The sequence below is a fragment of the Doryrhamphus excisus genome, linkage group LG11, assembly GCF_037039965.1.
Source record: "Doryrhamphus excisus strain RoL-2023G ecotype Guam linkage group LG11, RoL_Dexc_Guam_v1.1, whole genome shotgun sequence".
Lineage (NCBI taxonomy): Eukaryota > Metazoa > Chordata > Actinopteri > Syngnathiformes > Syngnathidae > Doryrhamphus > Doryrhamphus excisus.
The window spans coordinates 17,404,531-17,429,674 of NC_136367.1; the positions used below are offsets into that span (position 1 = coordinate 17,404,531).

Below are 25,144 nucleotides of genomic sequence, written 5' to 3' on the forward strand. Positions count from 1 at the left end.
ATTCTTCAGTTAATGTGTACACACAGGCCAGACACAGTGTTGCCCTTGCTTGACGCTTCCTGTGAAAATGTCTGTGCTGACAGCAGCAGAATGAGTAGTTAGTACTAGTTAGACAGTACTGTTGCAGTGTAAAATATTAATCCGGGCCCTTGGCAACAACATTACCTTCTGGCCCTGCATGGTCAGGAATGCAGTCACCACTGCAAATGTCAACATTGTCTCTCATTTAAAAAAAATAATAATTACACATCATTATGACCAGCAGATATCACATGTTACTTTATTATCATATAAATAAACATGTTTTTTTTCATGTAGATAATACCACACAGTCAAGAGACAGAGACGACTCGGGTCTATGTCCAGTCCAGGATGTACCCCGCCCCTCGCCTCAAGTCAGCTGGGGTAGACCCTAATGAGAATAAGCAGCATAGAAAATGGACGGATGGATAAGACAGTACTTCCTTCCCATGTTGCATAGAGTGAGCTTTGCTGCCTTTCAGCTGGAATGGCAAGTTACCAGAAGCCCCACTCCCCCAAAACCCCGCCCGCACACATGCACGTGGGACTGCTACATTTACAACCCTCATGTCACCTACAAAGACAGCAACACTGATAACAAATGTAATGCTTTCTTTTGTTTTTGCATGCAGAGACATGACAGAAATCTCACGTGGAGGCTTATTGCACACATGATGAAGACGAATAAATAACAATAATAATAAAGTATGCCCAATCTGGTTTTCATGAGCTGTTTTGCACTGGGAAGCCTTGCAGGCAAACTGCATCTTTTTCTGTCCATCTCACTTCAGCTTGCCGAGGAAGTCGATGAGTCCTTGGTGAAAGGCTCCAGGTTTGTCCATGTAGCACGCGTGTCGAGCTCCTTCCAGCTTGAGCACGGAGTGACGCGGCAGCTGGGCCAGGTTCTTGTGAGACTGGGCGCCGAGGTTAGTATCCAGGGCCCCAAATACAATCAGCGTGGGTGTCTGGGGTCGGAAAAAATGTAAATATTCTGGCTAATGTTTAACTATAAACACCCAACACCTAAAGGGTGACTCAATAGGTTCTCCTGGTTAAAATACACATAATTGCAGATGCATGATGTACATTTGTCTCCTAATATTCCATTTTTACAATTTTTTTACCCATGAAAACACAACTTAATTCTCAGAAAAGTATGCAGTTCTTTACTTCTAGAATGCTTTGATTTAATATGAATTTTAGCCTTTTAAAAATTTCACATATGTATTTTTCTACAATTCTATCACTTTTTAATGTTTAAAAATACAACTTCTTTATTGAGATTGAGTTTATTCTTGTAATAATTATAATATATGTAATAAATAATAATGACTTAATAAAACTTAATAAACTATAATAGCATTTTTTTCTAGGCTTGTTGGCTTTGTTGAATAAATATAGATTACATTTGCAAAATATTATTCATTGTTAGATAAATAATAATATTCACATCTAATATTTTTCCAGTCTTTGGAAAAATTACATTTTTGGTCTATTGTTTATTTTTCTCTATTGAGTTTTTAATGATAATTTTTCTTTCAAACAAGACAAAGAAATAATTTGAAAATAAAATAACATTTAAAATAGTTCATTTTTGATAACAGTTTTATAAGTAAAATAAGGTAAAAAAAAAAAGTATATGGAATATTTTTCCTGCAATTTTGGGGAAGTTTTCATTACATCCATACATATAATAAAAATATAGCTCCATCATTAATACCTGACTGCAAGTGTCCCTCATCAAAAGGCATATGTGCCTCATAATAATAATTATTATTAATAATAAATTAATAATAATAATTCCTTACCTGAACATCGTGGTACTGCTGTGGCGTGTAACTGCGAGTGCCGACGGGTGCTATGGGAACAAAGCCGTGCAGCTGTGCGGCGTTCTTCATGAGGAAAGGGATGGAGTAATGTCCACTCATGGAAGGACTCACCAGCACCGCCGACCTTACGCCCAAAGACTCCATGAACCTGGAGATCAGGTCCACTCGGTTCTGCTCATTCTTCAGCGCCACTGAGTCGGGAGAATGACCGTAGCCTGTTGCGACAGTTGTGACATTTACCAAAAAACATTGTTACAAAATGTATATTTTCTCCAAGTGATATTGTTTAAATATATAAATCAGTGAATTGTGTTCCAGTGAGCTGTACCTGGCAGGTCCAAGGCTAAAGCCTGGTATCCAGAGGTTGCGAGGAGGGCCATGGTGCCAAGCTCTTCCCAGGTTTTAGAGGTAAAAGCCTGGCCATGCAGAAGCACCACTTGCAGCCTGCAGTCACATACCAGGTCTTTATATCTCATGATCATGCAACACATCAGACTTCACAGACGTTCACTTCCGGTCACCTGGGCAGTATCTGACGTCCAGCTGAGTCAACGGGGAGAGCCTCTCGAAAGAAAAGCGGAGGGTCCCCCGGAAGCTGCCCGGTGCGAACGGACACGTTGGTGTTGGGAAGCGGAGGGGGGGATGTGGCCAGGAGGCCCGGTCTGTGCGCGCTCCGGGACGGCTCCTTGGTGCCGTGACGAATGGACGGCAGCAGCAGGTACAGCAGTACCGTGGCCAGCAACACCACGCCCAGAAACACCAGACGATTCCGCAGGAAATTCATTTACTCAACAGCAACTGCACAAAAGAGTCATATTGACAGCTGGGTCGAATATTTTGGTTACATTTCATACCCAAACTAGACAAGGCAGACGAGGAAGAAAAGCTCTCAATATGATGCAGTGCAGTTGTGCACCCCTGCAAACAGCAACGTCAATAATTCTCATAGTATTAAATAGTGGCTGGAAGTATTTTTGACTGCTTTAATGCGAAAGTACAACATAAAAATTGACGTCACACAGTGATAACCTTCCTAAACCAGTCAAACTAGTCAATCCGCGCCGAGAGTGGATGCTAACAGTAGCCATACATGCTAAGACAGCGCTGCTGTTATTTGCGAGGACGGAGATAAGTTACAAGAATCAGATTATCAACATACCGTAACAGAGAAGACACCGAAGGACGAGTTCACAGTGACAAATATTACGTTTTCTTCATAGCCATCTCTTCTTTTTTTCGTGTCTGCTCCTTCTTGGAGGAGAAGCGTAGGCTCTGACGTCGGCTAGCTTCACTGTTACGCTATGCTGATAATACGGATAAACGGTTCCGTTAGCATGCTGACATTCAATGCTGTCACAAACGACTCGTTTCGTGGCGAGCACATTGACGTTAAGAAGAAAAGTCTGCTCTAACAGACGCGAACAAACCAGTAGACCCGAAGTGGCTCTACTGGTTTTGCAAACGTGAATTCTTCTTGGAGATAAAGGTAAGGAATACTTAATGTGAAACCGTTGTTGTTTGTCGGACTGATTTACGAGATGCACATAACAAACCGCCAAATAGTGACGTCATTTCCCTTGAACAATACTAACTCGGTAATACGCACGTTTAATACTATATTGCCTCGATGATTATTTTTTTGTTTTATTTTTCTTTACGTTATTAAATGTATTCTAATCTTACTATACTCTAAAGATGTCTGATGTAGCGAACTTTAATGCTAATATGTTGATGCAGAACAACAAACTTTTTACAGTGGTGTACCCCAGACATTTGACCTGAGGTCATGTAGCCCATACCCTTGCACACTTGAAAAACATAAACCTTTTTTTTTTTTTAATCTCCATTAACGTGAGATATAATTAATTTGGTTAATTGATTTTATAGTAATTCTGGGTGAAAAATGACATTAGCATCAAGTTTAACATGAGCACTGATAAAATAGATAAGTCATCATCCTACATATCTTGTATTCCACTCTTATGCAGGACTGAAAAGGTAGAATATATGTCATAGCTGAGAAAAAATGGCAATATATTGTCATTAATTTAAACTGCAATGCATATTTGAGCAGTAAGTCCAAACATAAATTCAAATGATCTTTAATGTAAAAACAAAAAAAAAAGTACCTGATGAGAGAATATAAAACATGTCATCAAACACCAGCAGAGAGAAAAGTAATGACATAGTATGCCCGTCTCTGTACCCAGTACAAACGTCATGCGACTGAAAACGGCGTTAAAGTGCACAGTGTCATGAAGTTGGCCGCATAGTAAACATTCTGTTGCGTGGTGGCGTCTACAAACATCTTGTTAGCCAAACACCCTTTTTGCCCGCTGGCTTAGCGAATAAATACCATACGCAACCTACTGTATAGCGACCAATGATGATATCGAAATCTATCTTTGTACTGCATATGGTGATGCTGCATCACAGTTGCTTTAGCAGGAACTCTGACATAAATGAAATGATGCAATTTTAAGTCTTACAACCAGATGTTGGTGCATTTAAAATGATGGATGTACGGAGATATACAAAAATACGGAGCACATGATGTGTTTTTGGATTTCTAATGATCCATTCTTTTGATTTCCTTTCCCAGCTCTATATGGAAGAACTTGATGATCATCTTTTGCCCCTGAATACATTTTTCTGATAAAAAAAAAAAAGTGAAAGGCAGACAGGCTTTTATAAAACACTGTTATGCAACTGAAGGCTGTGCTATAATAGAACATCCATTAGGGAAGGTGCGTGTAAACCATCAGGAAGAAGGCAGGTTCAGTCATGAGCTGGAGAAACATTAGCAATACAGACTGCAATACAAATCTCATAAAAAAAAATACACTATTTTGGTTTTCTTGATGCGACTGGATTCAATTCCATAGCCAGATGGATGATTTGTGATCATTTATCATCTTTTGGTACAATATAACCTAAAAATGACAATGTTTGACACTCTTGTATCCAGCATATAACACAATTTAAAGTAGAAAAGCTCCGGTTGGTAAGCAATAAAATAAAACATGCTGAAGTGGAGGCCAGCATGAAGCTTTTTTGATTGGATTTGAACACTTGGAGATGTTCAGAAGCAGCTTTAGGGTAAGCAGCACGGGATCTTCAGCACTATCTTCTTTGATCATGGTTTTATGCCAAACAACCAAACTATTCTTGTTTGGTTGTTGCTTGGCACCAGCGGTGAATATTTTGGATCTCTTCATTTCCTCAGTGTAGCAGCGTGAGGAGTCCTAGCGGGAGTAAGACGCAAAGCGGCCAGGCTCCCAGAACAGAGGAGGCTCTATTCTGCCCCGCCTCTCTCTGAGCGCAGGCCTCCCCCCGGTACCCGCTGTAGCACTGGCACTGGAAGCGTTGGCGCCAAGCCGCCAGTTCGGCCTCGCCAAGCTCGCCGCTCACCTTCAGTCGGCCGTTCTGGCGGCCGATGCTGTGCGTGGACGGGCTGAGGTGAAGGTACGCATCGGCGTCGTCCGCCCGTTTGCGCTTGCAGCGCCCGTGGAGGTTGCAGAGCGCACGGCTGCACCGCTCCGCCGCCGTGGACACGTTGAGAAGGTAGTGGCCCAGCGGCCCGCTGAGGTAGCCTTTCAGGGCCGAGCAGCCGCTGTCGCTGGAGTAGGATGAGTCCCCCCAGAAGATAACGCCCGCCGCTCCCAACGCCACGCTCTCGCCGATGGTGGACACCAGGTCTGTCTAGAAAAACACACGGGTCAGCTCTGGGAGCCTTACCTGGACCAGAACAACTAGCAAAAACTACATCTTTTACTTTTTCTTTAGATTTTTGAAGAAGGTAAAATGTGAAAAGGGCAAAATGGAAACACATGCTAACCATTTTTAGGAATGGAATATGTTCCCACTGCTTTCAACAAGACACATTGAGGGCAAATTACAACTTCCAACTAACCTCAGTGAGGAGGGTCATCTCGTTGATGTACGTGGGTCGGGTGTAGACAAAAACGGGGCGTGCTAATCCATCGCCGACAGATGCCAGGCGCACGGCCTCCTTCACCCGGTTGCGCACAAAGAGGCGTCCATATTGGGTGGAGCCCAGCACAGATCCCATATATATGGACGGATAGAGCGCCGTGCACTCCATCCACAGCCAGTTGAGCTGGTCGTTGCGGGCCGTCTCCAGCGCGGGGCAGCGGCCCGTGTAGTTCTTCAGCCCGTTCCTGTAGTCGTGGTTGTAGCAATCCGGAAACAAGTAGAAGCCCCACAGATTATTGGGCCGCAGGCTTTTTGCCAGTTTCAGAGTCTCCAGCATGAATTTCCGCGCCGACAACTCAAATTCCTGCTGGGCCACCTTTGTGGCTCGCTCCTGGGTCCACGTCGGGTTCTTCTTCAGCACCATCTCCCGGGATTTGCTCCGATAGATGTCTTTGGAGTCCCAATTCCTGATCCACAATGGCCGCCACTCTTCCCAGTCGATGACAGCCAAACCTTTTGCGGCCGGGTCACGTATGTATCTCTCCACGTCTTCCGGCATCTTCTCATAGTGTTGCGTGAGGCTAGCAAGCTGCGGGAGGCCACCATGGACCGCGGTGCCGTCCCGCTCGTAGTACGGGTACAAGCCCAGGCGCTCCTTGTAGAAGATGGTGAGGTTCTGCCGGGTGAAGCCCTCGTTGGGCGAGGCCACCATGTGAAACTGCTCCAAAGGTAAAGTGACGCCGTGTCGCGGGGCGCAGTCCTGCGTAGGTGCGTTCCAAACGAGAAGAAGCGGCGTCTGGGAGTATAAAGGCCATCTTGTTTGCTTTGCATGTGTGACACACACACTTGTCAGTGTCGTTATCGCGGTTAGAATAAAGCAGTGCAGCCAGGCAGCCTCCATGGCCAACACTCACCTTTGCTCCTCTGACTCTGCCGGAAAGCAACATAAGCTTTATGCAATCAATCAGAGTCAGTCTGCCCCTTTAGGGCGGCGTCACGCCACCAAAGCGCCACGCCTGGGCCACATACTGTACGTTATCAACTAAGGACACCAGTGACACAGCAGTAAGTAGTTTGTAACGTGATTAGAGCCCCCTAGACATGAAATAACCCTATAGTCACATTTACACTCCTCTTAGCCACTATAGTAGACATAAGAAGAGGAAATAGGATGTAAATAAGACCTGTGCTAGAAGAGCTGAGTTGCGGATGGACAGGAAGTGCCGTCTGGGGTTCAGAGTTGGTGTATTCATGCGCTATGGACTAAAATTAACAAAGCATTATTAGAGCCCTGTAGACATGACAAAGCACGACTATAGTCACATTTATACTCTTTATTTACAACATATTGCGCAACTGCGGGGTCTTGAGACACATGCTAACTCGCAAACTAGAGAGCTAGCGACCTAAACGGTAGCCTTCAAGTTATTTCCTTTAAACTTAAATAGTCAAAAACTTACCACTTCCACACGGATAGGGAGGATAACTATTAAGTTATTTAACCTTTAACATGAACATTAATCAAACGTAATAATTTTTTCTGGGTACATGATACCATACAGCATTCATATCAAACTTGTGCGGGCCGCACTAACATTAAACTTTCATATCAAGGCGGGGGCCTCAAACTAGTGTCCTGCGGGCCACATTTGGCCCGCGGGCCGTGTGTTTGAGACCCCTGTTCTAAATGGTTGAAGTTTTTATAGTAGATGGCGCCAGCCATGGCGAGCTAGCTCTTGTTGCGCAGTAACTTTTGAGCGCCTTCCCTCAAATTGAAGGTGGTGTTGATCATTAAAATCACCTGCTTTAGTGACGGGCTAGAAAGAAAACTGCAGTGTCTCGGCCCTCCATGACATGAGTTTGACACCCCTGCATCTTTTAGAAAAGATAAGAAACTTACAGTATCACAGGGACACTGTGAACATCCAGCAGCAACACAACATTTTCACAAGACTTATTTGGATGAAAAATATACTGAGCCAAATCGACAAACTACCTCAAGAAGCGTTTGTTTACTCTGTTTTTGCTAAGAGGGTTCACTCCGATGACGTCACTTCCGGAAATTAGGCTGAGGTGCGAGCTACTTTATCATGTCTGGTGCCATTAAAATATTATTTTTTGCTTATTTAACAAACTTTTAAAACTTGAACAATGTAGATGATAATTACAAACAATACATAACATTTTACTCAGAGTTGATGAAGCATGTCAGGGACCCTTTAAGATTCCAGTAGAATCAACACAGTAATATCAATAAAACGGTTATAATTTAATAATATTGTCAGAATAAACACTACCACATTCTTGCACTACTACTTTAGTACTTGAAAATAAGCTGTTTACATGCAAAGAGTATAAAATACCGAACTCACCTTTGCTCACATCAATAAAACAATACAGCCCTTACACAACAACTCCACTTTTCTTCCTAGATCAATGAGGGCTACTTCTTTTCTTTTTTTTAAGCTGTAGTTGTGATAAAGTAACAGAAATACTGATATCAATGACACTGGTGACACTTTTTCCGGGCAGTTTTTCACACAGAAGCACTACTTTAAACTGTCAGTGAACGCATCATATGCATTTGAAGTTGAGAAAAGGTAAAACAGTAAAAGTTCGATTAAAAACAGCTTAAAATGAGGATGTATTTGAAAGCATATATATTATATATGTCAGACATTAGTGTACATGAACGGACTAGCTCCTGTCTGGCAAATGTGCTGAGTTAGCTCAAAGTGAGTGTTCCTCGTTTCTGACCCTGTTCAGTTGCTTCTACTCACCGTCTGATAAATGACTTTTCCACGGTCCTGCCATGAGACAAACAGCCATCATACTTTTTTTTCAGTCCACGTTGGCCGTTATTTAAACATTTGCTCTCGTTAAGCGAAGACCGCAGCAGGAGAAACTGACCCGAGGAACAACGTCTTTCATTTACAGAGACAGTAACGGCAGTCTCAACCGGAGGGGGAAAGGTTTTTTTTTATTAGAAATTATACCACAATTTCACGCTTTTATGGACCATAAAACTTCGTGTATAACATGTTAAATATAATATTTTAAAGTGGGCCAATTTTTTGACGCACATGTAGCACAAATCAGACATAAAGTCGATGTTACGATACACGAATCACCCCTAAGAACACATCGAATAGTATGGTCCTCAGGGGCTGCTGAGCATTTGATTCCGAATATCTAACTTCCGGTGACGGAAAATAATGGTTCCTACTTACTAAACGCCAACATGTTTTGTTTTTTGTTTTAATCAAATGCTTAAAATAATTGCAATTTACAAATACCGACCCTGGTCTATCACTTTATTTGACAATATGTCATTTTTCAGCTCATTATGGATGTCGTTTGCATAATGATGAAAACATGAATCTTACCAGCTGCCTGATCGGAGGAGGAAAAGGTCTTCAGAGTTCCTTCCACCTGTGGCTCATATTTAAATATCCATCAGACTCCACCTCCTGTTCATCTTATTTGTGCAAAACCTCCTCGCACCATGCATGGAATTAGGACTATTCTCATTCATACTTCATAGTATTGTACCAAACTAAAGCATGTCATACCACATCTTATTAACAAATGTGTAGACATTGCACAAAATTGCCATTAAAGTTTTTACAGCTACTACTCATGGCTTTGCAGCATTGAGGAGATAATCCCCTTCAAGTAATTGTTGTGTTTGTGTGAGGACACGTTGCCAGAGGTAAAATGACTCAAATACAAATAACTGAGAATGATTTTTGAATAAGCAATAAAAGAGGGGTTGGAGTTTGGCACAGCTCTCTTCATCTCTTTATCCTTTAAAGAGAACAATATCGGGGAGCTTTGCACAAGGCATTTTCCCATGGAGACGACGCTAATGACTTTTCCTGTTCTTTTCCTCTCCGTGACACGCACGCACAATCCTACTTCTGATGGAAATATCTGGACGTTGCAATTTCCTTTGCAGGGGGATCCATTATGTAATCATCAGAGGAGACGAGCAAGATTCCGTGTTGACAAACTCATGTTCGAGTTTTGGCATTGAGTTTTTTTGTCGTCCTCAAGGGCAAAAGAAGGGCAGAGACACGGCAGGGCATTTTAACGTGTAATTACAAAACAGTTATAATAAATTACATGTGAAATATGATTTGCAGAAGCAGCAGCAGCAAAGAAAACACCAACGTCTCACTGCAGTGCAGACGTCTCTCGGAAGTGTGTGACAGCACGGCAAACTCATTCAAGCAATTCCATTTCATCTGCGGGCCGCTGATTGTCACTTCATCTGATCCTTTTTCCATGCATAACAAAAGGAAAGGTGAGGGAAAACACAAAAAGAAAAGACAAAGACGCGTGTTTATGTTTCACATAAGATTGTGGATGATGGGCGACATTCCAAATAAAGTGTGCATCTAAAACCTTCCTTATCTAGGCAGCGATCCCCTCAATGAGCTCGGCGAATACCTGGAAATAAACTGCAGCAATCAAAGTCAGGAGTTTGCAACAGCACACTTACATGCACACACACACACAGCATGTAAACCGAATATGTTCACCCAAGCTGACGGCCATCCTACATCCTCTGTCGGTGATCCTACGTATGACGTGTCCTGACCGCCAAGCCGCTAACGACACGTCACATGCTCAGCTCACACGACATCGTCCTGACCACGGCTGTTCTTCAGAGATATACTATCAAGAGATGCGTTATTTCCAAGTGTCCGGTCTCCAGCTTTGCAGGCTTTTTTTTAACCGCGGGACGGCGCTTGACGTGGCGTGTTTGGGTCTTGAGAACGCTGCTCGGACGTCGTCAGGCTTCGCAGAGGACAACGGGGAAGTCTACGTGGATGCAAGGGTGGTCCAGCTTTATAATTCCCTGTGAGATGCAGAGAGCAGGTGTTTTGATTCATCATTGCTGATAACCGCCAGGGTCTCCAATTAGCGGCAAGTGAAAATGATGGTTTTTTTATTAACGCCACAAGATTGATGAATTGGACGTATCCAACAGATATATCGACTTCTGTATGCGCTTTAAAAGGTTTCTACATGGCTGTTGGTGTGAAGGTCACATGTGTTAGTATGTGCTATTGTGGCCTTAAAGGGGAACTGCACTTTTTTTTTGGTGCAGTTCCCTTGTAATGACTTTTGTTAATGGGATATTTTGACAGCATTACTTTAGATACATATAAAATGTTTTTTTTTTGTGACAAAAAGGGTGAAAATAGCCCCCGCATCCTTTAATGTCTCCTCATGCATCCCTCAGAAGAAAACCCATCAACGCTGCTCTATGTCCTTACCTGAGGTGTCAAGTTCTTCTGAATCCTCCTCAGCTTGGCTTTCTTACGCCCATTTTTTGTCACAATGGTCTCTTCATAGAACTCGTGGGCCAGGTCGCCATCTTCATCCACGTATAAAGAGCTGAGCGAGAGAGAGAGGCCAATACAAGGTGAGCTTGGAAATTGGAGCAGATTGGAAGGGTTTAGCTGTGTTTGTCTTGCAGGTAGGGTACAGATTTCTCATTAAACCTCTGGCCAGCTTCATGATCCTCCTGAGCCTACCACCAGAGCGACTGGGGGTCCGTGATATTATGAAAAATGATGGGCATGGACACGGTGAAGGGAGTTAGACAAACAAAGCAGGTGAAGTACTTTGTGGCTGAAATGTATAAAGGGAGTGGATACAAGTCTTTTTTTTTAAAGGTATATTTCATACAGAGCAAAATCTTAAAATACTGTACATTGGATTTTACATAGCACCTTCATGTCATTCCCTGCTGGTGGTCCATCTCCATATGCACAAGGCCGCCATGGCGGTGTCTGGGATGGAGGAAGCGGGGTTCTGGACCACCTGCTCTGCCACCCAGTGTGCAAAATAAATGTCTCTTCTTTCGGGGTAATCTGTCAGACCCTACTTGATCAGCCTGGTGGGCGTGGCCGGTGCACTGATTAGCAACAATTTCAAGGGAATGAAGAGCGATTCTGTTGAGCTTGCTGTTTGCTACAGAGGTCGTATTTACTTCAACAGGTCACCTATTTAAGAAAAGTACAATGAAAAAAATAACACATTTCGCAATCTACTAATTTAATTTCTACTACATTAGCTTGCAATGCTTCTCACAAGGCTGCACTTTTCTGCACACAAAAAAACGCACGACTGGCCAAAGGACTATGGTGCAAAACGTCCAAGTAAACATCTGTTCTCGAATGGTTCGAATCAGTCAGGCCAGAGTTCTAACAGTTGTGTGTGCCCCCACGGCCTGGTTAGAAGCCAAACCTGACCATTTTTTGGCTCTGACTTGGAGAAGAAAGGCGCCCAAAGCGTGGAAATCATGAAGGAATGACCTTCACCTGTGACCCACCCCTAGCTAAATGAGTCCACCCCGTGTTAAAAAAAAAAAAAGGCTTCACTACACATCCTAAAATGCAGTCAACTACAGCTACAGGAATCCTTCATTTTGGAGGTTCCATGTAGAATTCAATATTAGTAAACAATATTTTCTTAGTTATGGCATACACCTGGTTACTTTTAATTCCAAATGTGTTTTTAACATTATTAGAGCCCTCTAGACATAACATAACACCCCTATAGTCATATTTTCGCTCCTATTACCCAATATAGTATACATCTTCAGAGAAAATAAGACAAGTTAGACATAAAGAGCCATTTACCTTCGTCGGGTAAACACAAAAGGTGTTGCCCCCGGGAAGCTTCGTACTCTCGCCAGCGTCTGCTCATTTCCATCTTTGGCTTGTTCATCACCACTGCCGCCTGAGCCAGAAAAAGGCCAAAATCCTTTGGATTTGGAGCCGCTACCTCCCATCTTCAGCTGCAGCTCATTATTCGCTCGGGTCACAGAGTGGCCAGTGATGCTTCAGTGTTGCTCCACCAGCTCGGTGTCAAGCTCTGGGATGTAAGACCTAGGCAAACTGACAGATTTGAAGATGTGTCATTTTAATGTACTCATCCATTTCGTGTTGGTGTATTAAACACTGCTAAAATGCATTAACAAACTAGTTTTAGTGTACTTATACTGTCAGGACAAAGACTGATGTTTGGAGTCTTCTGTCTAGCATGTAGGTCAGTGGCTAGCACAAGGTGGAAAAACACACCCTCTTACACCACCAGTGTAGACCCGATAGCTAAAAAACATGACTTATAAGAGGCTTCTTTTAACTCAAATAAGGGGTCTACATATAACATAGCTAATGTCAACGCGACATTAGCTTCAAACACGACTGAATAAACAGTATCAGTAAATAACATGAACTCAGGTCAGACTGTACTTAGGGCTCCACAGCATGACGCTGTCAAATGCTAACATTGGACGTTTTAGAAAAAAGGACAGCTGTGACATTCAGCTTGGTGGATAACATACCCGCTGTCGCTTAGGGTCGTTTTCAAAAACTGGTATTTTTCTTGGCGAATTTGTCTCGATGACCGTCTAATCTTGGCTGCACAAAGACCCAGCGAGAGAAACAGCTAGCTAGAAATGCTAGTAGACGTAGTTCTTTTCCTCTCGTCGTTTGGTGTTGGCCAAAAGCGCCTAGTTGAAACGTACCGCCACCATCAGGACAAAGATAGAACTGCTCAACATAATTGTAAACAAGTTGACCATCAAAATCATACGGATACCCAGAAAATACAGTTACAATTACATTTAAATTTGTTTTGTGTATTGTTTTGTATTTATTTTAATACCTATATAAATATAAATATACCTTTGTAATGGACAATGGTACCTATATAAATATAAATATTTATACCTTTGTAATGGACAATGGTATAGTGTCAACTGAATAATTATTTCATTTGTCATCTTTTTGGCGGGAGGAACAAAATTTGTGTTTAATACGACAACTTATCAACTTTCGCTTATGGTCTTTTCCTCAAAAATGTGTATTTTCCATGGCAAACTGAAGTCGAACGCTGGCTAAATGTTGCTAACACAGCTAGCTAGAAATGCCAGCGGCTCTAGCTCTTCTTTTGTCCCTGAGTGGTGGCGAAAAGAGCCTAATTGTAGCGTACCGCCCCCATCAGGACACAAGAGGGACTGCTCAAATGAAATTGTAAAAGTCAACATTTGGGGGTAGGGCCATACAGAAATGTACACAAATGTACACAAATTTTAACCCCTGTGGTGACATATGTTTTGCATGGCTGTTCATGGGAGGCTGTTGGCAAGAGTTTGCATGAAGTAGTACCATAAAAAGTACTTTTCATACATACTTAACGGCATCTTCTACCAAAAATGAAACTCGTAATCATGAAACACCCAAAAGTTTATTAGATAATTAGTCATCCAACGACTCTCCACAGCTTCACTAAAGTGCCAAAATGGTGTCATGTGATCAACAAAACTATCACATTATATATTCATAGCCATAATGTGTTTTCTATACAGTACATCTTCTAACCAAAGCAGCATTGCTCTTGTTCCCCTGTCTGCTGACAACACCTTCACATGAAATATGGTGGAAAACCACAATCCCTGCCTTTCTTTCTTTTTGTCCTTCCTTTTGACTCCGGAATTCCTGGAGTTGCCCCAGAGTCACGCAGGAGCAGAAATCCTAGCCATGGCTTCCTTCATCACGTCTCTAGCGTGAGCATAGCGCCTCACTATCTGCCGTACGTGCTCCTCTTCCTCACGCTGCAGGATCCTCAAGAAGTTGCACAGCTCAGGAAAGCTGAATGCATCCCACTGCGGATGATAAAATTAAAATTAACAGAAACATGACGGGTGTACTCAAGTCTTGTTTTTGCTAGAAACTTACATGAACATCACCGGTCTCATTCTCCTTGAGGACCAGGCTCAGGACCCTTTCACTCGGTCCTGCACACAAGCGCAGCTGCAGAGGGCGCTCGTCGTCGCTCAATTTCCGCAGGTAGACTGAATGGAAAAAAAAAAGAGTCCTAATGAGGAGTTGGAATGACCTGAACATCGGAGGAACCACGGCCACAGACTCAAAATAGTCCAAACCGTGGAAGTGAAGGATCTGATGAGATACCTTGACTGTGCCTGTGGGTGCGCTCAAACAGGGAAAACTTGGCGGGGTTGTCCACCACCGTGAATTTGTTCAGCAAGGCCTCGATGACCTCTCGCACGTGTGTACGGGAGCTTATGTGCAGGTGCTTGGCTGCGTCTTTAGGGAGGTAGAAAGACGTCCGTCGCCGCAGAGGTCGACCGCGCTCCTGCTCCTCCTGGGTGAGACTCTGAGGAGGTGGCAGGGTGACGGGACGAACCAGATGAAAGTGGACTTTGATGAAACCGGTGTAGGAGCCGTCTTTATTCTGAAAGGAGAAGTGGCGATCCTGCATGAAGGGGAATTGATCCACGACACGACAGTATGAGAGGGCCCAAGAAAGTGAAAGGGAAAAGAAACTGTGCCTCACCACCAGCATGTAGAGGTTGCTGTTAACCTGAGCGTTGTACTCCTGGACCTTCTGATGGACTTCACCCACGCTTAACTCCTGCTTGCGCCAGTCAGTCTCCTCATCCTAACGAGAAGCAAAAACAGCTGACCTGAAAGAAAGCTCCATATTCAGCAAGTCAGTGAATGCACCGCTGCCCATAAAAACTAGAAGGACAACAGGCAAGCTAAAGGTTCCTCATCGGCTGGACATTGACAGGACAGATATCGCTTCCTCACCACGTCGGTGTCCGTCTCAATAGATTCCACGGAAAAATCCGCCTGCTCTGCCGATAGATGCTCTGTGCCGCTGCAGTCCAGCCGGATGAGCGCTTGACATCTGTGGTGACAAGTGTAGCTGCAATCTGCAGGGGGAGGTGAAGAAGAAGAAGAAGAAGAAGAAGAAGAAGAAGCCAGGTGACACACTGGAACCTTCCCTGACCGCATGAATATCGAGGTCAACAGCGGAAAAATGAGCGGTCGTCCCTCGTTTATCACTGTCCATTCATCTACTCATAAGAATTGAATTTCTGCAAAGTAAGATTGAAGATTAGCCCCCCTTTGGCCATTTTTTTGGGTGAGAAATTCATTCATTCATTCATTTTCTACCGCTTTTCCTCACAAGGGTCACGGGGGTGCTGGAGCCTATCCCAGCTGTCTTCGGGCGAGAGGCGGGGTGCATGAGTGCTTCTGACATGGGGGACCTTGGGTCCACTGAGTACTGTGACACTGTGAAGCAGACACTGGGCTGCATCCCAGTCTGGCACTGCATGAGTGCTTCCGCCACAGGGGAGCTGTGGTTCACTGAAGTGAAACATATATTCCAGCATGCACTGTGAGACTGCAAAGCAGAAACTGGGCCATGTCATGTTCTGGGGCTGCATGAGTGCCGTCCGCTCTGGGGAGCTGTGGTTCACTGAGGTGAAACATGAATTGCAACATGTTTTGTAACATTGCAAAACAGAAACTGAGCCATGTCATGTTCTGGGGATGCATGAGTGCTTCCGGCATGGGGGGGCGGCTGGGGTTCACTGAGTACTGTGACACTGTGAAGCAGACACTGGGCTGCATCCCAGTCTGGCACTGCATGAGTGCTTCCGCCACAGGGGAGCTGTGGTTCACTGAAGTGAAACATATATTCCAGCATGCACTGTCAGACTGCAAAGCAGAAACTGGGCCATGTCATGTTCTGGGGCTGCATGAGTGCCGTCCGCTCTGGGGAGCTGTGGTTCACTGAGGTGAAACATGAATTGCAACATGTTTTGTAACATTGCAAAACAGAAACTGAGCCATGTCATGTTCTGGGGATGCATGAGTGCTTCCGGCATGGGGGGGCGGCTGGGGTTCACTGAGTACTGTGACACTGTGAAGCAGACACTGGGCTGCATCCCAGTCTGGCACCGCACGAGTGCTTCTGCCACAGGGGAGCTGTGGTTCACTGAAGTGAAACATGAATTCCAGCATGCACTGTGAGACTGCAAAGCAGAAACTGGGCTGTGTACCCGTCTGGGGCTGCATGAGTGCTGCCCGCACTGGGGAGCTGTGGTTCATTGAGGTGAAACATGAATTCCAAACATGTACTGTGACAGACTGAAGCAAAAACTGAGTAGTACTCACTGGTGCAGCGTAAAGCCTGCTTGTGAAGTCCCCAGATGAATTCTCCACACAGGTCACACCAGGTGAGGTGAGTATGACCATAAGCATGGAAGACGTGACCGCGAGCGGCCTCTGCGGGCGGGGCCTCGATGCTGACCGTGTCCCCCACCAGTCGGACAACGTGGAAGCGTCCGAGCCGACTTGGAGCGCCGCGAGGCTCACGGGCCGCCAGCTCGATGGGATCATTCACGCTGAGGTCCTTCAGCTCGATCAGCTCACATCTGGACGTCCGGCTGTCCATCTTCTCACCGACATGTCGAGCCGACGCCCGCTGTCCGGGAGCTAGCGTGGTCGGGCATCCGGCGCCAAGACCACATCGGCGCGTGTGTGAGACCTCTGCGAGTGCTCAGGTGTTTCTCTAGATGAAGGATGTTTTGCTTCAACGCTTTGGAAGCATGGAACAGGTCAGCGGAGAGCCTGAGGAACATCAAATACAGAGCTGGAGATCATACACGCAAGAATGCACCCCTTTGGGGAGAAGTGCACTTTTTACATATTATCCATATGATCCTACTGTCCCTGCTGTTCCTAAGGAAGCTAACAATGCACATCATGGGACACCTATTTCACTACAAAGCCCTCTAAGAAACCTCCAGCAATGTTTTCTATCCATGCTGTGAGTATGTAGTAACAAGTACATTGATGATAACATGTCATACTTGTAGTATTTTAGTATAACTTCCTTCCTGGATGCATTGATTTCACATAACAACATAGAAAGGAACGCTACACCTAGCTTCCAAAACAAAAAGATAGCTCCAATATGTATTAGGAGCCAGTGGGCTAGTCGCTAGCCTGCTAGTAGCAAGGTGTCACTACGCCAGTAATGTAGTTCTTGGGTGTAATATTGTTCATAAGAATAATAAGAACAATATGGATTTGCAGATCACATGATGGGAATAGGGCTGCACGGCGGTCGAGCGGTTAGCGCACAGGCCTCACAGCTAGGAGATCGGAGTTCAATTTCATCCTCGGCCATCTCACTGCATGCGTGGGCGCGAGCGGATGAGCGCGCGGACACGTGGTACAAAAAACTGGGGTGATCGAATAAGTCCTCACAGACCTCACAGCTAGGAGACCAGGGTTCAATTCCAACCTCGGTCATCTCTGTGTGGAGTTTGCATGTTCTCCCCGTGCATGCGTGGGTTTTCTCCGGGTACTCCGGTTTCCTCCCACATTCCAAAAACATGCTAGGTTAATTAGCGACTCCAAATTGTCCATAGGTATGAATGTGAGTGTGAATGGTTGTTTGTCTATATGTGCCCTGTGATTGGCTGGCAACCAGTCCAGGCCCCGCCTCTCGCCTGAAGACAGCTGGGATAGGCTCCAGCACCCCTGCGACCCTCGTAGAAAATGAATGAATGAATGAATGAATGATGGAAATGGAGGCGGAATAGGTGCATCCCATGACGTGCATTCTTAACTGCCTCTTTTTTTACCTGTTTGTATATCTTTAGAATGCCCAAATAGAGAAAGGTATTTGTTCATGTCTCACATAAGTACTGTGGATGATGTAACTCCAACAAACATCTGACAGTACAGCAGCCAAGCGAGACAAATCAAAAGGGATGTTTGTCGTCTAGTAAGCTAAGCTTTACACGTGCAAAAAAACCAAGACAAGAGTATGTGACATCGGGATTCATGTGAGACTGGCGAAAAAGTGGGACGAGATGAGGATGAGGATAATCCACACACACACACGTCTGCTACTGATTCATCGCATGTGACGGGCAAACAAACACGCTCTATGTTGGCCACAAAAAACACCACACAAAGAAAACAAGGATCACAAATTCACAAATATTAAACATTGGAAAAAAAAACAACCCCAATTTAATGGTGTTTTTCTGCGTTTCATAAAAAACAACATCAATATATATCATACTGGATGATGTGTCTATTTGTTGAAGAGTAATAGGATTACTTTCCTCATCCATAAAAGCTTTCTGGGCAAACTAGCAGTTGATCCACATGCTTTTCTTGATAACCAATCACGAGAGGACAGCATTAAACTGCTGTACACTGTCATCATTCTGGTCTCATATTTGAATTATGATGGCGTTGCCAAGGTAACATATGCTGCTCTCTGACTACATCATCCTTCAAATACCAGTGTCACATTGTTTTATTATATATGAATACTTGTCATTATGTATATTCATTCATTCATTTTCTACCGCTTTTCCTCACGCGGGTCGCGGGGGTGCTGGAGCCTATCCCAGCTGTCTTTGGGCGAGAGGCGGGGTACACACTGGACTGGTGGCCAGCCAATCACAGGGCACATATATAGACAAACAACCATTCACACTCACATTCATACCTATGGACAATTTGGAGTCGCTAATTAACCTAGCATGTTTTTGGAATGTGGGAGGAAACCGGAGTACTCGGAGAAAACCCACGCATGCACGGGGAGAACATGCAAACTCCACACAGAGATGGTCGAGGGTGGAATTGAACCCTGGTCTCTTAGCTGTGAGGTCTGCGCGCTAACCACTCGACTACTGTGTGCACCCCCATTATGTATATCTCTTTCTGAAATAATTATTTTGTTCATTTTGATTTAGTAATGAAACAAATACTTCACGGATCATGCTACAAATGTCAACATGTACAAGGAAAATATATATATTCTATATGTATTTGACCAGATTACACCTGCTAATAAATTTATGGCTAGAACTATGTATAAAACACACATATAAATATAGCAAATATATAAGAATTAGATGTTTTAAAGTGTCCCATGGTGTGTTGATTGTTAAAGTGGAGCAGCACTGTGGCTTGCATATGAACAAGTGGGACTCTAGTAGTGCCAAGTGGGTCAGTGCACATTGCATTTAAACCATCCCGCACCAGAACACTCTAGTAGTCTTTTCCCATGAGCGACCCGGATTAAGGAAATCTGTCCTGGATACACCAGAACCGCATCATCTGACGAACTGTAAAGAAGAGAAATCTTCATCTTACCTCGTCTTGTTTAGTTCATCACCGGAGATTTCCGAGTGCTGGGAAGATGGGATTTTACCGATCGCTGACTTCCCCTCGTCTTTCTCACCTCACTTTGCGCATGCTCAATGAGAGCAAGTGGGATTATTTTTGTAATCCTGTATATCTGTCAAACAATCCCCTCCGTTTGACATCCCAGCAGTCTGCCGTGTGCCCTCCTTGCATCACCAGAGAAATACAACTCTTAAATCTCATTAACAGACTATAATAAGAAATCTAATCACATTTACACTCAATTTAAATGACACACATTAATAGGCATGGCATATTTTTACTATTATATAGTGTGTAAAAAAAAAGTTAAATATAATATTATAATTATTTATAATTATAATATTATAAATTATAATTATAATAATATATATATATATATATACAGTCCAGGGTGTACCCCGCCTCTCGCGCAGACCTCACAGCTAGGAGACCAGGGTTCAATTCCACCCTCGGCCATCTCTGTGTGGAGTTTGCATGTTCTCCCCGTGCATGCGTGGGTTTTCTCCGGGTACTCCAGTTTCCTCCCACATTCCCAAAACATGCTAGGTTAATTAGCAACTCCATATTGTCCATAGGTATGAATGTGAGTGTGAATGGTTGTTTGTCTATATGTACCCTGTGATTGGCTGGCCACCAGTCCAGGGTGTACCCCGCCTCTTGACCAAAGACAGCTGGGATAGGCTCCAGCACCCCCGTGACCCTTGTAAGGATAAGCGGTAGAAAATGAATGAATATTATATATATAGATATATACATATATATCTATATATATATATATATATGAAAGAAACTGTTCTAGTTTGTCCCCATTTGGACGTCATTCACACAGAGAAACCCCCCTCCAGCACTATTTCCAGTTTGGTGACATTCCAGCCTCCCTTGACGACATATTACACATACACTATCTCCTCCTCACATTTTTAGGACAGCATTTTCTTTCTGCCTACAGTCAAGCACGTTGGAGCTGCACGAGTGCTTCAGACCTGCGGTTCAATGAGGGAAATATGGATTCCAACATGTACTGAACACACCTCCAGGAAGACAGTTGAAGGACGCCAGTTAATATGCAGGGCATCTTCCAGCACGCCTAAGGAGTAAAGGGAGATGACAATGAGTGTGACTTGTGCATCCTGTTGTCAGTGTGTCACACGCTTAATGCTGCACAATGAGTGTCCATTGAGTGATTGCTGGTGGAATGGGCGCCATTCACTCAGCAGTCTGGACTTGATTTGCAGTAATGGCAGCTGGCGATAAAATGTAATATATAAAGCCGCTAGCGATGTCATGATGATTGACATTAGTCTATCAAATGTATTATTCATTCATTCATTTTCTACCGCCCATTTGGAGAGCATGTAAACTCCACACAGAGATAGTCGAGGGTGGAATCGAACTTGGGTCCCCTCACTGTGTGGCCTGTGTGCTAACCACTCGGCCTCAAATGTATCAACAATGCCATTACTAAATTATGCATTGTGTTAGATATCCACATAATACAGGATGAGTACTTTTACATCAAATTTCTGTTAATAGTAGTAAAGTAAATAAAGTAGCAAAGTAAAAATGTATTCATGTATTCAAATGTATGCAAATGCATTATTCATGACTACTGCTCAGGTATTTGACATCAACATGTAGGTCATATTACACATTTGTATATATAGATTTATATTAATTGTGTTCACTAGATAGCATGTGTACGCACAGCGTGTAGTTTTATTTTATACTCATTTCAGAGCTTGGGAGTACATGTCATTGTACTCTATTTCTTTGCCTAGCCCCTCCCACTTATCTGTTACCCTATCATGGCGGACTTCCGCTTCATGCCATACGTCACTCTGTTCCATTCATTAGCACTAGACGAGCAATTATATTCCGAACTCTACAATCCTTAATATGAAAACATTATGGTGGCTAATGGTCAATACGAAACTAGTAAAAGTGGCACAAACCAAACCGGGACTAACCGGAAGTTATTAGTCACAGTCGTTTTGCTGGAATTGAGCAGTGTTTGCTGCCAAGTTTCAGCCAATAACGTACACATTATAACCGCTGTCTACTCATGTAAGTTTACTTGAATCTCATCATTCGTGTTTTAAGTTACTGGTAAATTAGAAAACGAGTGTTCACCTTATTGTGGAAAAATTAACAGGAAGTAGCCGGAAGTAATTTCGTGTAGGCATTCTGCTAGCATGGCGTGTTGCCTGCCAACACAGCATCTCTACCAAACAACAGATATGTCCATAATTAATTTAAAAACTGTTATTTACTCAGAATTGCTCGAAGGGACGCAGTCTTTCCGTTGGAGTTAGTTAACAGTGGCTTTTGATCCAGATTAGGGACTCAGAGTTTACCTCAGGTGGTAACTTGACGCGACAACACTGAGCCGTCAAAACAAAAGCTTCCAAAATTTGGCGTTTTTTTCGACTTTATCACATTAAAAATGACTCAGATCAAAGAGTCCGAAGCGGAACCTCGATTATTCGCGTTTACCCGAATAGCATCTGCAGTGCTGACACACTTTCTCGGCGTCGTCCTCACAGTCTTCGTCGCGGTTCTGGCCCGACCCGGTACAAGTGAGTGGTCCATTTTATGTCATCACACATATCCTTAATTTCACCGTCCGTGTGTATGATATTATGTGCTAATTGGTGACATTGTTGTTCTTATAGGTTGGTTTTCTTGGCATCCTTTCCTCATGACACTAGCCGTAAGTTGGGTAGTTTCAAAATAAAGCTTCAGTCACGTGACATGTTTACCCTGCTGTGATTGGTCAATGTTGATGAAGCGCGCCTGCATAGTGTAATAAAGAATTGTATTATAATCGAAGTCATTCATTTACAGTAGTTAGTGTTTATTATTGTACTTCTAGTTACTTTGACTTGTTTATTCTTATATTTTATTTTAATATTTTATTATTATTTTATTAATATGTTATTCTTATTTTTACATTCCACCCTCTGTGGTCCCAAATGTGAATCATAATCATTAATTTAACTGAAAAACAATTCATTTAACATGAATATAATGAATTAAATGTGGGGGTTATGAAATATTTTTACATTAAATGGCTTTTCATGAATTTATGACACATTTAATAATATTTATGTATTTAATTCAAATTTACATGAATTAATTGAAGTAATGGTGTATTTATTTTATGATTTAATGTCACATTTGTGTTTAATTACAATTTAATTTCATGAATGACACGTTTAAATAATGTGTATTCATTCGCATTAGAACACTACAAGTACCTCTGCCGCCAACTAGTGGATACATTTGGCACTGCAGGAAAGAAAACATCAATTTCTGATTTATACTGATTTGTATGTTGTCGTCCTTTCCACCAGTTCTCCCTCTTCATGACCCAAGCCATCCTCCTCTTCTCCCCCCACGGCTCACCCATGAGGAGGTTCTCCCACAAGGTCAAGGGTCGCGTTCACTGGCTCCTACAGTGCGCCTGCATCCTGTGCGCTGCGCTGGGCCTGGCCGCCATCTTGTACAACAAACACCTGCAAGGCAAACCTCACTTCACCTCCTGGCACGGCCTGCTGGGCCTGCTGACGTTGGGTGCAGTGGGGGTCCAGGCTGTGGCCGCCTTGCCCCTGGCGTACCACTCCCTGGCCAAAGGCTGGTCGTTGGCCAAGTTAAAGAGGTACCACGCGGCATCCGGGCTGGTCACGTACTTGCTGGGCTCCGTCAGCCTGCTAATGGGGATGAATTCTGTGTGGTTCACGGCGTCTGTCAGCCATGCTGCCTGGTACCTGGCGGCAGTCTGCCCCGTGCTCTGTGGCCTCATCATCATGAATCAAGTCACCAGCGCTTATGTGGCCAGAAAACGCTCAGTGTCATAACAGCGTCTGAACACTTTTTCTTCTTGATTGTAATAAAAACAAAATACTTTTTTAATGCAGAAAAAAATGTTTCTGCATACTGGAACGAGTAGGCGCTCCTTTTATATAAACAATCTTTGATTGTTGTCGCCTCTGCTGAAGGTGACGGATTACACTATTTTTCACCAATTTAATCCTCAAAGGTCCCACAATTGTGTATTGGAAGCGTGTTGTCCAAAATGTACTTAATCTTTTATTAAAAAGCACTGCAATAGATGAGATCTTTTATTTTGAAAATAACATTGACAACACAGTCATGTTCTGCTTTTATCCTGGCGAGTTGTCCAATTATTACTGGATCAGCCAACCAATAGAACAGAAGAGAACACAAAAACAATACATAAATAAATACATTTTAACAACAAAACGCTCAAATGAGGGAAAGTACCATCAAATGAAAAAAAAAAACCATCTTAAAAACATGTAAATATTCCATCTATAAAAATGAACATTGTGGACATGAATAGACTGTTCCCCACAGGACTGCAATCTACGTGTGGCAGGGGATTAAAATTCACACAGCTTGCTATGATGCATTTGCAAAAAGCACAACAAATGTTTCGAACGACACTGAACAAGACAGTCGTCTGTGAGTGCTTTATAGGATGGGGGTGGGGCCCACGCTCGTTGAGAAGCGCAAGTGGCTTTTTAAAGAAAGTATTTAGAGGGGCGGCAAAGCTGGCAACGCTGATCCCCAAGGGGGCCAGCACGTAGTGTCAACACCATGATAGTAACTCTCCTGTCAGTCACAAGAGACCAAGACCAAACAACCCCAAATTCAACGTAACTCAAATTTGTGGGGTCAGTCCGTACAAAAACTAAACGATTGCTGACTTGTAAGCCATCCTGGTTTTTTCGTCTGAAGGGGGGGTGTGCAAACCTCTCCCCAGCAAGGGCCACTCGAGGAGCCAACTGTCATTTTTGCTGTTTTTTTTTTATTTGTTAAATTACATTTTTACATTGTGCCACCCTTTGGACAACGCTATCTAGCGGCTACTTACTAAAAGCACTAACTGATCCCTACATCTAAGACGTACACCCCAATGACAGAACGCAGGACGCCATGGTCAGCTGGCTGCCGTGATGGAAAAGTTGGCTCTCATGTGAAACGTGTGGTTTGACAACAATGAGACTTTTTTTTTTTGCTTTGTTTTGTGATGAAGTAAAAAAAAAAAAGTATTAAGGCTAAATATGAAAGAAGTCGTGTTACATTCATTGCAGCTTTAAGAAATTATATAAAAAAATGGAGGATCTTCATAGATGCTATAAAGCTAACATCTCCCTACACACGGCACAGTATTGATATAAACAAGGACTACTATTGTATGTACAGGATTTCCTTTCAGTGGGGTGGGGTGGGGTGGGGTGCTCGCCGTGGCTTTTCCAGGGATTCTTTCAGGCCAGTTGC

The 25,144-nt window shown here is 43.5% G+C and overlaps 5 protein-coding genes across 7 annotated transcripts; 1 reads left to right on the plus strand and 4 right to left on the minus strand.

Annotated features, from left to right (window-relative positions):
• Positions 1–329: 329 nt before the first annotated feature.
• Positions 330–3,350, minus strand: abhd14a (abhydrolase domain containing 14A). Its single transcript, XM_058065481.2, has 5 exons — positions 3,010–3,350; positions 2,372–2,648; positions 2,179–2,294; positions 1,830–2,065; positions 330–986 (listed from the first exon to the last, which is right to left on the minus strand). Exons 2-5 carry the CDS (start codon positions 2,632–2,634, stop codon positions 804–806), a joined length of 798 nt encoding a protein of 265 aa, XP_057921464.1. The 5' UTR covers positions 2,635–2,648; positions 3,010–3,350; the 3' UTR covers positions 330–803.
• A 434-nt stretch (positions 3,351–3,784) lies between these two features.
• Positions 3,785–9,475, minus strand: hyal2b (hyaluronidase 2b). Of its 3 annotated transcripts, XM_058065477.2 has the most exons (4): positions 8,567–8,723; positions 6,971–7,049; positions 5,764–6,716; positions 3,785–5,552 (listed from the first exon to the last, which is right to left on the minus strand). In XM_058065477.2, exons 3-4 carry the CDS (start codon positions 6,685–6,687, stop codon positions 5,073–5,075), a joined length of 1,404 nt encoding a protein of 467 aa, XP_057921460.2. In that variant the 5' UTR covers positions 6,688–6,716; positions 6,971–7,049; positions 8,567–8,723; the 3' UTR covers positions 3,785–5,072. The 3 variants fall into 3 exon arrangements, with proteins under 3 accessions (XP_057921460.2, XP_078651029.1, XP_057921459.2); XM_078794903.1 differs by lacking the exons at positions 6,971–7,049; positions 8,567–8,723 and adding an exon at positions 9,173–9,475; XM_058065476.2 differs by lacking the exon at positions 6,971–7,049.
• Positions 9,476–9,849: 374 nt separating this feature from the next.
• On the minus strand, positions 9,850–13,312 carry tusc2b (tumor suppressor 2, mitochondrial calcium regulator b). The gene is made up of 4 exons (XM_058065483.2): positions 13,150–13,312; positions 12,443–12,700; positions 11,072–11,192; positions 9,850–10,650 (listed from the first exon to the last, which is right to left on the minus strand). Exons 2-4 carry the CDS (start codon positions 12,592–12,594, stop codon positions 10,585–10,587), a joined length of 339 nt encoding a protein of 112 aa, XP_057921466.1. The 5' UTR covers positions 12,595–12,700; positions 13,150–13,312; the 3' UTR covers positions 9,850–10,584.
• A 704-nt stretch (positions 13,313–14,016) lies between these two features.
• rassf1 (Ras association domain family member 1) lies at positions 14,017–22,549 on the minus strand. The gene is made up of 8 exons (XM_058065479.2): positions 22,334–22,549; positions 19,808–20,004; positions 16,799–17,254; positions 15,422–15,546; positions 15,165–15,269; positions 14,780–15,062; positions 14,546–14,661; positions 14,017–14,472 (listed from the first exon to the last, which is right to left on the minus strand). Exons 3-8 carry the CDS (start codon positions 17,076–17,078, stop codon positions 14,323–14,325), a joined length of 1,059 nt encoding a protein of 352 aa, XP_057921462.2. The 5' UTR covers positions 17,079–17,254; positions 19,808–20,004; positions 22,334–22,549; the 3' UTR covers positions 14,017–14,322.
• Positions 21,986–23,952, plus strand: cyb561d2 (cytochrome b561 family, member D2). Its single transcript, XM_058065482.2, has 3 exons — positions 21,986–22,416; positions 22,513–22,550; positions 23,194–23,952. Exons 1-3 carry the CDS (start codon positions 22,284–22,286, stop codon positions 23,695–23,697), a joined length of 675 nt encoding a protein of 224 aa, XP_057921465.2. The 5' UTR covers positions 21,986–22,283; the 3' UTR covers positions 23,698–23,952.
• The last annotated feature ends 1,192 nt before the right edge of the window (positions 23,953–25,144 follow it).

Excerpts from the sequence above, each read along its gene's own strand:
- tusc2b (XM_058065483.2), bottom strand. The coding sequence starts at position 12,594 with ATGGGAGGTAGCGGCTCCAAATCCAAAGGATTTTGGCCTTTTTCTGGC. Across the intron at positions 11,193-12,442 it reads TTTGTGTTTACCCGACGAAG|CTCTTTATACGTGGATGAAG; the intron begins GTAAATGGCTCT and ends TCTCTCGCTCAG. Across the intron at positions 10,651-11,071 it reads AGAAGAACTTGACACCTCAG|GGAATTATAAAGCTGGACCA; the intron begins GTAAGGACATAG and ends TGCATCTCACAG.
- hyal2b (XM_078794903.1), bottom strand. The coding sequence starts at position 6,687 with ATGGAGGCTGCCTGGCTGCACTGCTTTATTCTAACCGCGATAACGACA. Across the intron at positions 5,553-5,763 it reads AGATGACCCTCCTCACTGAG|ACAGACCTGGTGTCCACCAT; the intron begins GTTAGTTGGAAG and ends GTGTTTTTCTAG.
- abhd14a (XM_058065481.2), bottom strand. The coding sequence starts at position 2,634 with ATGAATTTCCTGCGGAATCGTCTGGTGTTTCTGGGCGTGGTGTTGCTG. Across the intron at positions 2,295-2,371 it reads GGACGTCAGATACTGCCCAG|GCTGCAAGTGGTGCTTCTGC; the intron begins GTGACCGGAAGT and ends ATGTGACTGCAG. Across the intron at positions 987-1,829 it reads AGCAGTACCACGATGTTCAG|ACACCCACGCTGATTGTATT; the intron begins GTAAGGAATTAT and ends TTCCGACCCCAG.
- rassf1 (XM_058065479.2), bottom strand. The coding sequence starts at position 17,078 with ATGGACAGCCGGACGTCCAGATGTGAGCTGATCGAGCTGAAGGACCTC. Across the intron at positions 15,063-15,164 it reads GCAACCTCTACATGCTGGTG|AATAAAGACGGCTCCTACAC; the intron begins GTGAGGCACAGT and ends TTCTCCTTTCAG. Across the intron at positions 14,473-14,545 it reads ATGAGACCGGTGATGTTCAT|TGGGATGCATTCAGCTTTCC; the intron begins GTAAGTTTCTAG and ends TATCATCCGCAG.
- cyb561d2 (XM_058065482.2), top strand. The coding sequence starts at position 22,284 with ATGACTCAGATCAAAGAGTCCGAAGCGGAACCTCGATTATTCGCGTTT. Across the intron at positions 22,417-22,512 it reads TCTGGCCCGACCCGGTACAA|GTTGGTTTTCTTGGCATCCT; the intron begins GTGAGTGGTCCA and ends TTGTTCTTATAG. Across the intron at positions 22,551-23,193 it reads CTTTCCTCATGACACTAGCC|TTCTCCCTCTTCATGACCCA; the intron begins GTAAGTTGGGTA and ends CCTTTCCACCAG.